Source organism: Falco peregrinus, chromosome 6 (assembly GCF_023634155.1).
Source record: "Falco peregrinus isolate bFalPer1 chromosome 6, bFalPer1.pri, whole genome shotgun sequence".
NCBI lineage: Eukaryota > Metazoa > Chordata > Aves > Falconiformes > Falconidae > Falco > Falco peregrinus.
In genome coordinates, this window is record NC_073726.1 from 16,202,561 (window position 1) to 16,215,853 (window position 13,293).

A 13,293-nucleotide genomic window follows, 5' to 3' on the forward strand; every position below is an offset into this window, starting at 1 on the left:
AAAAAAATAAGCAAATGCATTGTGTAAGGAAGAGTGGCAGCACTTAGAGAAGCAGGGGGCATGGCCCTGAAAAGGTTCATTAAAATGCAAGAAATTGGCTATGCTCTGGAAAATTTTGGAAGATCAAACCCCTCAGCAAATGTATTATTGTTAGGTATGGGATAATTGAGCATATGACCACCATCAAGAGAATGGGCAAAAATGAGGACAAAAGCCTTCAGGAAAAATTTTAGTTGGAGCAACTGTGAATAATTTAAGCAAGGCTCCTGCAGAGCTGGTCTCTGTACCATGCTGCACTCCTGCCTCTGTATCATCTGTCCCCCTGCCCCATTGCCTCTACTGCCCCCCGCTGCTGCTGGGATCCCCAGTCCTCTTGTAAAGCAGCCAGTGGTGGGGGCATTTGGCTGTGTGTGGGTGTGAAATGTTTTTCCCTCCTGCCCCAGGGTTACATGTGTACACACATCCCTGGAACTCCAGGGATTTGATTATGTGGGTCAAAAGCCACATTTTTTAGATTTCAAAGCCTGAGGCCACTGCTCAGGGGACTGGCTGGGCATCAGTCAGTTGGTGTTAAGCAACTTTTTCCATTTGCCTCACCTGTATTTCTCTCTATCTGTTACTTTCCTTTACATTGCAATTTTTATTATTATGCTAATTTTAATTAATTTTAATACATTTTACTTAATTTTATTTAAACCGCTTTTATCTTAAGGCACAAATTTTCTCAATTTAACCTTCTAGACTGCATGGATTACATCTATGCCAATGCCCAATGCATGGGCAACAAACAGGAGGAGCTGGAAGCCGTCGAGGAGCAGGAAGACTATGACATAAAGGCCATCACAGAAACATGGTGGGATAACTCACATGACTGGAGTGCTGCAATGAATGGCTACAAACTCTTCAGAAGGACTAGGCAAGGAGGGAGAGGTGTGGGGTAGCTCTGTATGTCAGAGAGTATTTTGACTGCCACGAGCTGGAGGATGGTGGCACTAGGGTTGAGTGCTTACAGGTAAGAGTCATGTGGAGGGCCAACAAGGAAGATATCCTGGTGGGAGTCTTTTATAGACCACCCTACCAGGATGAAGAGACAGGTGAAATATGATGAATAGAGACGCGGGGAGCTTCTTGTTGCTGAGAGACACCTGAAAGCATCAGCTTCTTCAGTGCATCCTTGAGCTCTTGGTTTCTCATGCTGTAGATGAGGGGGTTCACTGCTGGAGGCATCACCGAGTACAGAACTGTCACCACCAGATCCAGAGACGGGGAGGAGATGGAGGGGGGCTTCAGGTAGGCAAAAAATGAGGTGCTGACAAAGAGGGAGACCACGGCCAGGTGAGGGAGACACGTGGAAAAGGCTTTGTGCCGTCCCTGCTCAGAGGGGATCGTCAGCACAGCCCTGAAGATCGGCACATAAGACAGAACAATGAAAACAAAACCACCAAAGCATAGACAAGCACTAAAAAGAAGCAGCCCAAGTTCCCTGAGGTAGGCGTGTGAGCAGGAGAGCTTGAGGATCTGGGGGATTTCGCAGAAGAACTGTCCCAGGGCATTGCCTTGGCAGAGTGGTAGTGAAAGTGCATTGGCTGTGTGCAGGACACTGTTGAGAAACCCAGTGCCCCAGGCAGCTGCTGCCATGTGGACACAAGCTCTGCTGCCCAGCAGGGTCCCGTAGTGCAGGGGCTGGCAGATGGCCATGTAGCGGTCATAGGCCATGACAGCAAGGAGAAAATACTCTGTTACAATGAAGAAGGAAAAGAAAAAGATCTGTGCAGCACATCCTGAGTAGGAGATGTCCCTGGTGTCCCAGAGGGAGTTGGCCATGGCTTTGGGGAGAGTGGTGGAGATGGTACACAAGTCGAGGAGGGACAGGTTGAGGAGGAAGAAGTACATGGGGGTGTGGAGGCGATGGTCGCACACTACAGCAATGCTGACAAGGCCGTTGGCCATGAGGGCAGCCAGGTAGATGCCCAAGGAGAGCCAGAAGTGCAAGAGCTGCAGCTCCCGTGTGTCTGCGAATGCCAGGAGGAGGAACTGGGTGATGGAGCTGCTGTTGGACATTTGGTCCCTCTGGGCACACATCACTGTTCAAGAGGGAAAACAGAGAGAAGTATTTAGGGGACTCTTCATTGAGCAAAATGAAATCTATTTCTCATAGACCCTCCTGTGTTTCACTAACACAATTTTCATTTTCCAGGCGACCTTCCTTTAAATCTGAGGCTGGAGCTCCTGCTGGTGCTGTCTGAGTGTGCTGTGAGGAGCAGGGCCTCTGCCTGCTGGATACTGAGGAGTCAGCCCTGCTCTGCAGCAGCGGGTTGATGGGAGTTGTGAGGGCAGGGGCCATTCTGGGGTTTGTCAAATGAAACTGCTCCTAAAGCTGAAGGGCTTGTCTGCATCTGCATTGTCAGTACTAAGGAACTGGGATGGCAGAATGCAATTTAAAAGATTTGAGGGTTTTGACATCTCCCCTCATCTTACCTGAGGTGTATTCCTGAATTTCAGTAAACCTCAACAGTTTTGATGCAGTGAGGGAGAACTGAATGAGTCCTGAGAGGCAAGAGGGTGGCCTGTGGCTTAGTGCAGAGTGAGGGGAGCTGATGTGTCCATGTGTCTTGTTCCCAGTGCTCCTTGGTTTGCACCTTTCTGAAGTGGATAGCAATTGCGCTCCCATGTTCCCATGAAAAGCCAGCAGGCACTGCTGAGAGCAGAGGGATCCACCTCAGATGCCTGAATGACTCGTGTTTCCTCAAGGTCTCCGCAACCCACTTCTAGCCAAAGATGCATATGGCTCATTTCACGAACCCAAGAGCATTTTAGCTGTCATAAGCATTGTGCTTCTCTGCACTTCAGATGAAGACAAGTTGCTGGGGACATGTTTGCATCTTGGAGGGTGGCTCACAGCATAGAAGGACAGCCCAAGGGATACCAAGTGTCCTCGTGATGGTGCCTCAATAAGGGAGAGCCAGGTCATTGCCCAGCCCCACAGAGGGCATTGCCCTCAACCCCACAGGTGGCAGGAAAGCTGGGACACTTGTTCCCATGGACACACTTCAGGAATGGACCCACAAGATCAGTGTGTGACTCTTCAGCTGAAACACCCATCCCCAGAGAGCCTGACAGCAATAGCAAGAGAACAGTAACGAATAGCAGAGACAATGGAGAAACGAGGCAAAACAGAGTGAGGGTGCGGCTGAGAGAGGCCAGGGTGAGCATGCTGGGCACTGAGGGCAGCGTTGCCCTTGCCCAGCTCTGCTCGCCACCTCCCACACACCAACATTGCTGGGCAGCTGCTTTCAGCCCCTGTGCTCTGCAGAGGGACCGGGGCATGTGGCTGGAGAGCTGCACCGCGGCTCTGCTGGAGCTCTGGCTGCAGAGGGGGTGGCTTATGCCTTGGGACCCCCAGCCCTGAGGGCAGAGGCTTTGCTGGGGGGGGAGAGCAGGCCGGGGGGATGCCTCAGAGGAAGTGGTCTGCACTGCAGGGGGTCATACAGAGCTTTCTGAATTCTCCCTCCCACAACATTTCTATGTGAAGTTTCCTCTAACTCCTGGTCATATACCAGCTGCCACAACACTTCCCTCCTGGGAGGTGTTTCCCTGTGCCAGGTCTTTCCCTGCCAGTGCTCACAGACCCCATCCCAACCTCTGTGCCCTGGCCCTATACAAACATGCCTGTCTGCAGGGCACTGGCTGGGTGCATGTACCTTGTTTGCACTTAGAGAAATAGTCAGGTGGGACTGAGCCTGATGGGTCCAGCAAAGGCAAAACTGCTTCTGTCCATGGAAGAGGAGTGCCTGGAATCACATTAGAAGACTCTGGGAAGACCCATTGATCCCTCTAAGTTACAGTTCAGGAGTCTCAGGGTCTTGTCAAAATTCAGAACTCTTTTAACATTTATTCCCTCCCACTCCCCAACAGTAGGAAAGTGATAACAGAGACTCAGAAAAGTACCTTACATTTATACTAATCTTGCTTTGCCCTTCTCTTTGAATCCTCCAATTGGAAATATTCTGGCAGTGAGCTGAAGCCGTTAGCAGCCCTGACCCACACAGCACCTTCTTAAGAGCAGAAGGACCCTGCCTTTTTGGGGGTCACTCCTTCCACCCACAGCTTCTCCCCGCAGCTCCTTGGGGAGCCCCCCGGCAGGCTGAGAGCTGCCCCTGGCAGGCGGCAGAGCCCCTGCCCCAGCACACAGCCCCCTGGGCTGCAGGGACCCTGCTGGCAAAGACAGCCCTGGGCACCCCGGGCTGCACAGCCACCTTCACAGCCCTGCAGCCGGCCCTGGCACAAGGCAGCCCACATGCCCTGGCCCTCCCACGCTGCAGCAGGGAAGCCCTGCTCTGCAGCACACTTGCCTCCTCCACAGCAAAATGCTCCCACACGGTCCCACAGGCTGGGGGTGTCTGAGCTGCTGCAGGCCTGTGTAGGAACTGCAGAGGCATTGCTCTGCAGCCACAGACTTACTGGGTCAAGGGCTGTGATGATTTCTCCCCTCATGAGCTCTCAGCATCGTCCCAGCCCAGCCTGCCTTGAAGCTCTCGGTGCCTCACTCCTCTGCCCTGGGTGCCTGCAGGCAGTGCCTCAGCCCTGCTGCGCTTTGCAGAGGAGCTGCTGGTGGGCAGAGCTGTGTCTCTGCAGCGCTGCCCATTTGCCATGAGCTCCCTCCATGGCAGGAGCCCAGCCCAGCTCAGCAGCAGGGAGCAGCCCAAGGCAGCCCTTGGTCCCCTGGGGCTCCGGGGGAACCTGCTGGGGAACCGGCTCATGCAATCACTGATATTCTATCTGCTACATCTGCACAGACGCTTTTTTCCAGTAGTGGCATTTCTCCTATTAGAAAAATATTTGAACATAAGAATCACCATTTGTTAACCCATCATTAGACAGGACACAAGGAAATTTATAGCAAAGCATCTAGGTTTTGTCAAAGCTGGGTGGAGGGTTGTCTTCAGCTAACTAAATGTAAGCACATAATTCTGGGTTTGTAGTCTCAGGGCTACAAGGACTCAGGTCTATTTTGCCCATGCCACATCACCATTCTGAAGCAAAGCCTTTGCACCCACAGGCTCTGGGACACTTGGTACTAGGTTGCCTTATGGCCAGGCAGAGCTGGGCTGGTGCCACAGCTGGGGGGCTTCAGCCCAGATGTGCAGCAGTGCCCTCAGCCAGGGGCCCATGCAGAGGCAACTGGAGCCCGTCCTGTTGCAGACAGAGCTGTGACACTGGGGGAACCAAGTGCCAAGGCAGGTGGCAGAGCTCAGCACAGCTGCTCTGCAAGGACAGAAGCCTCCAACAGCCCAGAGATCCAAAATGGAGTTTAGACCTGTGGGACAATTCCAGGGAACCCTAAGGAGTGTTCCCTCCTTCAGGAACAGTTACGGAAGACACAGAGATACTGTGTGGCTGCTGCTGAATTGAGCAAGGGCAGGTGTGGGTACAGCTGACATTGTCTCTGTCCTCTTCTCCTCTGCCTTCCACGGCAAGTTCTCCCAGGCCTCTGTGGCTGCAGGCAGGACTCTGGAGGAGATCACGAAGGTGACTCGACTTACACTGCAAGTTTGTCCCTGCCCAGACTCTCTGCTTTCTCCTATGACAGGACAGCACTGATAGGCATGAGGGGAGCATTTGTTATCTTTAAACCTGGAAGTCAGCAAGTTTTCAACATCACAATTATGCACGCGTGTGCCCACCCAGCATGCTTGTTCCCACATTAGGATGTTATGGACTGTATGTGTGGATAAGCAGATGGGTAAAACACCAGGTGGATAATCAGGCTTAGAGGGCTGTGGTCAATCTGTGCTAGTCTGCCTGCAGGCATCTATCTAATAGGGGCCTGAAAGTGTCTGTCCTACCACCCACCTTTTTAAGGTGTTTTTAATGACCTGGACAAGATGAGAGTGCTTCTTCATTGCATTTGCAGGCGACACTCCAAGGAGGAGAGGAGACACTACACTGGAAGGCAGGGCTGCCATCCCAAAGGGCGCAGACAGGCTGGAGGTATGGTACAGTAGGAAACTCATGGTATCTAAAAAAGACAAATCCACAGTTGTGCCTTTGAGAAAAAGGCCATTTGTTTAACCCCAGAACCCAAATGAAAACAAGTTCTCAGAGCATTCCTGGGAATGGCTGTATGGTGTGGCTTATGGAAAATGAATCTGGGACACATTGCCAAACTTTTATGTGAAGCTGTAGGAGGAAACCAAAACCTCCTTGCCTGGACTGAGGAGTGCAGAGATGCATTTACTAAATTGAAATGGACTGGAATGAGTGCTCCAGCTTGAGGCCTCCCAAATCTAGAAAAAACACTTGAACTATTTGTGCATGAAAGATTACACATTGCCTTAGGAGTGTTGGCCCAGAGACTGGAACCATGGAGCAGACCCCTGGCGTACTTTTCAAAACAGCTAGACAGTGTCAGTAAAGGACGGCCAACCTGTCCCGGCACAGTGGTAGCTCAGTATTACTGATTCAAGAGGCCCAGAAACTGACACTTGGGCAAAAATGAAATTATCTCAGTGGAAAAGAAGAGCTAATTCATGATTGTTTACAGATGGTGGGACAGATATATTCTAGCCATGTGGGCTTGAAAGACACACCAACAGAAAATACAGACAGGGACTTACTTGTAGGTGGTAGTAGCTATGTGCGACATGGGACCCAAAGAGTAGGATATGTGGTGGTAAGTATCAAAGAGAGCAAAGAAGCCAAAGCCCTATCATCTGACATGTCAGACAAAGAGGCAGAACTCACAGCCTTACAAAGATCACTGGCATTATCAAGAGATAAGGCTGTTAACGTATGGACAGATTTGAAATTTACCTTTGAATAGTCCATGCTCATGGGGTCATTTGGAAAGAAAGAGGGCTCTGAACCTCTCAACAATCCTCAGTCAAATATGGGCCAGCAACCCAACAATTATTTCAGGTGACCAGTTGACCCAGAGTCATGGCAATTATGCACTGTAAAGCGCAGCAACTTGGAGATAGCTTAGTGCGTATAGGAAATGAAATGGCAGATGAAGCAGTGAAAGAAGCAGCTGAAAGCCAAGTATTGCTGTTCCTGCCAGAGAAACACCAGAAATTAGGACCTAAGAGCCCACGGTATACACCAATTAACAATCAATTGACTAACATACTAAAGGCAACCCAAAATCCTGATTTATTAAATGCAACCCAAAATCAAGGGTGATGGGTGACTGACTCCTTCACATCAACTAACAGTTACACAGGAAATCATGTGTGAATTGCTTAAAGGGAAGCACCAGAAAACTCCCTGGTGAGTTGAGACGATGGTAGAAGCCTTGAAAGGGCAAGTCCTAAGTGTACGATGTCTGGAATAGCCAAAAGCAGAGTGGAGAAATGTGAATTATGCTTGAAGAATAACACTCACATACCCCAAAGACCTTTCCCAGGGCTGACAAAGAGAGGAAACAGCCCAGGAGATTACTGGCAAATAGACTTTTTCCAAATTACTGCAGCAAAATGTGTATCAGTATCTCTTAGTAATGACAGATGCTTTTTCAGGCTGGCCGGAAGCCTTCCCTTGCTGCACCAGTAAGAAGTATCATGTGTTAGTTAAGAGATAATACTGAGATTCAGGGTACCCATAGGACTTTCTTCGGGTAGGGGTCCACACTCAGTAGAAGAAGCCCTTCACCTTTTAGCTAAAGTATGAGGGATAAAATAGGATCTCCATACCCCATAGAGACCTCAAGCAACCTGGCAAGTAGAATGAATCAACGCGTAAAGAAACAGATGAGTAAACTTTCCCAAGAGGCTGAGATCAAGAGGCCAGATGCTTTACCCTTAACACTGCTACAGGTACAGGATCCATCCTGAAACTAAGGAGAGAGTTATTCCTTTGGAAATGATATACGGTAAACCTAGCCAGGTGACAGAAACAGGCGAGAATGTTGAAATAATAGGGACACATTCCCTTGAAGATTATGTTCTCTTTCTAGAAAAGGTCCTGTCCTGTCTTCACAGGTCCGTCACCGTGAGCACACCTCTATCCCTGGACATGCCTGTATGTCAATACCAATCCAGAGATTGGGTGTATCTCAGAACATGGTTGAACAAACCATTGGAAAAAGAAGTGTAAAGGACCTTTCCAGATTTTGCTCACCACCTACACTGCTGCCAAGCCTGAAGGAGTCACTCCATGGACATATCATCACAGGGTTAAACCTGCCACAATGACAGAATATACTGTCAACCAAGAAGAACCTTTATGCTTGAAACTACCTCCAGAATCCTAAAGTTCTATTTTAGGTATCTTGCATTAATTACAGACAGCATAGAGATGAATGACTGAAATAAGACCCTAGATAAGACTGAGTTGTATACAGGGAAGTTGGAGTCTGTTAAATGTCTCTGTAGATGTTTGTTGAAACATGTTTTACAGATGTGTAGAATTTGGCCTGTGATGTGGTGTGCTAAATCCTCAGCTTGGGTGGGATCAGGAGGACTCATGGACACGGAATACTCATTTTAAAATGGTGAGAAGATTGATGAATGTTGTTAATAAGAGGGGTTGTTGTGTATGTACCCATTTCCCTGAATATACTCATGCAGGAATTCCTCTAGCTGGTATCCCCATCCCATTTGGGACTAACGGGACTAACTTGTAGCTAAGACCAGGATACACTCATTGGAATGAGACTGACCTCCAGACTTGGACAACATTGAATCCACATTTGTCCACTGTGAGGTGTGTTACTACAAATGAAGCCAAGACACACCAAAATGGAACTCAGTTCTTTGTTGGGTGCTACCCACATTGTGATTCATCAACGCAATTAATGAACCTGTCAGAATTCACTGCGAGTAAGTACTGGAATGTTCCCCTGGGGACTGGGTGATGTTGGGTAAGTGGCAGTGTAGCACAAAAAGCTTTACCACCAAGATGGTCGGGTAATTGTACTCGGGGAGGGATTTTTCCTGATATGACTGTAACTGAGATATTGTATAATAACCTGTGGTTAAGAACTTACCTGCAGAGACATAGGCGGAGTCAAAACCCCCTTATAGAAAGACCCACTGGGTTTCATTCTTTTGCTGTGTGGATTATTCCTTGGTTAGGGGTTGCTGAATTGGAGAAGGCAGTGGTAGAAGTATCCATAGTAATGGAAGAGATGCCCAAGAATGCTTCAGGTGCCAAAAAAGCTTTGCAGAAATAGCCCCTATGACTGTGCAAAATAGAAAGGTATTAGATATGAAGCTGGCATCTCAAGGTGGAGTCTGTACTATTGTTACTACCAATTGTTGCATATATGTAGATCAAAGTGGAATAATTTTACCAACTCACTAGAGATTTGGAAACACACTAAAATTTTGCATGAGATCCAGAAAGTCGACACCTCCTATGGATTTCAAGAAGTTTGGAATAGGCTGACATTCTGATTTTCTGACTTACACCTATGGATTTAGAAGTTACTCTCCATATGCCTTCCTCCTCTTACTCTTGGATCATACCTGTCCCTCTCACCCACCTAGTTTCTGCTTTGAGCTTCAGGGAGGTAAATTCTGACTGCCTTTCAGTAGTCTCCCTGATACTTCCTATAGGGAAGTCTTCAGTAATGGTGATGGACCTCATGGGGATCTGCTGGAACTAACCATAACAGAGCTGAGAAGTGTATTTTAATATTTATTAACTTGGATTGGGTTTGCTTCTAGTTGTTTGTTGGGGTTTTTTTTCCTTACTGAAAAGAAACCCTTTCCTATGCCTATTTGCACCCAGGTCACTGAGGGAAGAAAGTAGCAATTGCTGCAAAGAATCTGCAATATTCAGCTGCAAAGGTGGCTGGAGAAGTCTAATGTCAAGTGATGAAAGTGCCGTGGGGCTGAGGAGAGAAATAGCAGGGCTGGAGAGGTGAGGAGCAAGGCTGTCCACACAAGTGTTCACCTCCAGGGACTGATTTTCCCACCTGGCCACACCTACTAAGAAGAATCTGCATCAACAGTAATTGGTGAATCCTACTATCACTTCTTCAAAGTCCTCATTCCCTGCCTTGCTCTCTCCCTGTACTGCCAAAACTTATCTCATTAAGTGTGCAAGCTTTGAGGAGCAGACCTCCCTGATGGGAGAGACATGGCTTGTTAGGGCTTTCTGCCTCATAATGAGCCCAAGGTGTCTGTGGTGCTGTGCACTTCAGGTGGTGGGAGGAGACTGAAGAAACCTCTCAAGAACACCAAGTCAGGAGCAAACCCCATGGTCCCTGGAAGCGTTAATAGGCCCCGCTGAGGGCCATGGCTGAGAAAGCCTCCCCATGGCCTTGTTAGAGCCCATCCTTGGAGGCTGTGATTGCAGGTGGGCAAAGGTGCTGTGCAAGCAGCTCTGCTGCTGAGCAAAGCCTTGGCTTGCTTGGTGAAGCAGAAAGGCCAAGCCATGACCTCCAGCCTGTGGGAAGGTCGGTGCTGTCCCTCACACAGGCCTCAGGGCTCTTTCTGAGGACCATGGAATGTGGGGCATCCAATGGTGAGTGAAGGACAGCAATGGCACAACAACTTCCAGCTTCCCCATGGGCTTGCAAGGAGGCAACGATGCCCCAGTGCCATGAGGACAACATATCTTCTCATAGGCCTCAGTGGCAGAGACAGCTGCCGTAGCCGAGGGGACACAGTCCTGGGTTCTGTTGGTGCTTTCCAGCCTTGCCAGCACCCTTTGCCATCTCCACCGCGGGCTGTTCTGCATGGTTGGACACCTGCCCCTTTTTCCCTGCAGTCTATAGGCGGCCATCTTGCTGCCCTGCCTTTCTCTCACCCTGACATTTTCATGCCTTCACTGAGGTACCTTCACTCTCACTGACTGTTACTTGAAACACAAAGTCATGGGCTGATCCAGACTCCCTCTGCCTGACCTCTTGCACCATGGTGGGACCCTTGGAGTGACAGGTTTTCCCCCTGATAGCTACTCTCCACCTCCCAAGTTGCACTTTGTGACATTTTTTCCTCTCTCCTGCTTTTTCCCACTATGCAGGAAAGATCTACCATCTCAGAAAATACCCTTAAAGCAGGGAGTGCATCCAATTAGCCTTTACTTATGGTCTGTTCCCTCACCAAAGAGAAGGAATACCCACATGTTCTCCTAAACCACGTGACTGCTTCTGGCCTTTCAGCTTCTGCCAGAGACATGGCCAAGCCATGTGCCTCGATGCTGTCCCATCATGTCCCCATTCAAAATGGACATGACAACCCATATCTCAGCCCTTTTCCTGGGTGGGTCCTAGGGGCTTTTTGGCAGTGGGACTGTCCCAGCCACATTCCTGTGGCTGGCCCGTCACCTCCAGAGACAGAACTGACCTCACAGGCCCCTCACAGCCATGCACTTCTTCCTGCATGAGGAGTTTCTGAGGCCCAATTGACCTTCTAATACCATAGCCCTCCATCACCCTTCTTATGGTGCTTGACTACTCCAGAGAAAAGCATGCTTGTTTCATCAAATATATCAAATATGTTTCCCACAAACCATTTGAGTGGAGGAACATTCTTCACATGAAGACCTCTATTTCATCTATATCCTTGTTGAACCTTTTTTATTATTATTTCCTTTTTCTTCAGCATATTCTGTCATCAGAAACACTTCAATGCAAAGATTCATTGAATTATGGAGTAACTCAGGTCTGGAGAAAGCCCTAAACAACGTCTTGTCTGGCTCTCCTGCTCAAGGCAAGGTGAACTAGAGGAGATGGCTCAAGGCCTCTACCCAGTTTTGCCTCATCCACAAGGCAGCTGAAAGTGCACACAGTCACAGCATACAGGGGGATCATAAAGATGTTCAACAGTGTTGGTCCAAGTGCTGGTCACTGAGGGATACCACTAGTAACTGCCTGCATGGAGGATTCTGTACCTCTGGTGACATTGGAATAGAGAGGAGATGACAACATCATTACTAGTAGAATGTTCTACTAGTAGAACAAGACCATAACCAATCAAAACAACAGCGCACAGGCTAGGCCTGTAATGTGTTCCATTATAAGTGCTGTGCAGAAGAAGGGCAGTTTCTTGCTTCAGAGTAACATTCACTTGTCAGTTTCGACACTGCACCCTTGAGCTCCTGGTTCCTCATGCTGTAGATGAGGGGGTTCACCACTGGAGGTACCACCGAGTACAGAACTGTCACCACCAGGTCCAGCGATGGGGAGGAGATGGAGGGGGTCTTCAGGTAGGCAAACATGCCAGTGCTGACAAAGAGGGAGACCACGGCCAGGTGAGGGAGGCACGTGGAAAAGGCTTTGTGCCGTCCCTGCTCAGAGGGGATCCTCAGCACGGCCCTGAAGATCTGCACGTAGGACAGCACAATGAAAACAAAACACCCAAAGAATAAACAGGCACTAACCATGAGAAGCCCAACTTCCCTGACATAGTCTATTTCTGAGCAGGAGAGCTTGAGGATCTGAGGGACTTCACAGAAGAACTGGTCCACAAGATTACCATGGCAGAATGGAAGTGAGAATAAATCAGAGGTGTGCAGCACAGCAGTGAGAAACCCACTGGCCCAGGCAGCTGCTGCCATGTAGACACAATTTCTGCTGCTCAACAGGGTCCCGTAGTGCAGGGGTTTGCAGATGGCCACATAGCGGTCATAGGCCATGATGGTGAGGAGACAATATTCTGCTGTGATCAAAAAGAGGAAGAAAAATAGCTGTGCAGCACATCCTGCATAGAGGATGCCTCTGGTGCCCCAGAGGGAGTTTGCCATGGCTTTGGGGAGAGTGGTGGAGATGGAGCCCAGGTCGAGGAGAGAGAGATTCAGGAGGAAGAAGTACATGGGGCTGTGAAGGTGGTGGTCACATACTACAGCAGTGATGATGAGACTGTTGGCCATGAGGGCAGCCAGGTAGGTGCCCAGGAAGAGCCAGAAATGCAAGAGCTGCAGCTCCTGAGAATCTGCAAATGCCAGGAGGAGGAACTGGGTGATGGAGCTGCCGTTGGACATCTGCTGCCTCTGGGCATGGAGACCTGTCACGGAGGAAAGGCAGTGACAATTTAGAATAGACTTTCTACAGTAAAGCCAGTCAATTTTCCCCAATATTTTTATCTCCCTGTGCAAATGCATTTCCTTCCTCTGGTCTGTGCTGGCAGAATGTGAGAGAGAAGCAGGACTGTGGGCTCTGAAGCAGTCAGCTCTGCCCTGCTGTAGTGGGGACATGGAAGCTGCTTTATGAGAGCTCCAGTATTCACAAGGGATGTCAGTTGTAAGAAAAGTTTCCCATCTGCCCTGACAACTCTAAAGAGTGTGGGCAGCAGAAGAGAGGCTTAGCATGATTTTATAATGATCTTCTCTGAGGTCTGGTTTTGT

The 13,293-nt window shown here is 49.1% G+C and overlaps 2 protein-coding genes across 2 annotated transcripts; both read right to left on the reverse strand.

Annotated features, from left to right (window-relative positions):
- Positions 1-779: 779 nt before the first annotated feature.
- Positions 780-2,061, reverse strand: LOC101916353 (olfactory receptor 14A16-like). The gene has a single exon (XM_005234450.3). The coding sequence runs from the start codon at positions 2,059-2,061 to the stop codon at positions 1,075-1,077; it is 987 nt and encodes a 328-aa protein (XP_005234507.1). The 3' UTR covers positions 780-1,074.
- Positions 2,062-11,964: 9,903 nt separating this feature from the next.
- On the reverse strand, positions 11,965-12,942 carry LOC101912885 (olfactory receptor 14A16-like). The gene has a single exon (XM_005243522.3). The coding sequence runs from the start codon at positions 12,928-12,930 to the stop codon at positions 11,965-11,967; it is 966 nt and encodes a 321-aa protein (XP_005243579.1). The 5' UTR covers positions 12,931-12,942.
- Between the last annotated feature and the right edge of the window lie 351 nt (positions 12,943-13,293).

Bases quoted from the DNA above. Each gene is read 5' to 3' on its own strand.
- LOC101916353 (XM_005234450.3), bottom strand. From the start codon at position 2,061: ATGTCCAACAGCAGCTCCATCACCCAGTTCCTCCTCCTGGCATTCGCA.
- LOC101912885 (XM_005243522.3), bottom strand. From the start codon at position 12,930: ATGTCCAACGGCAGCTCCATCACCCAGTTCCTCCTCCTGGCATTTGCA.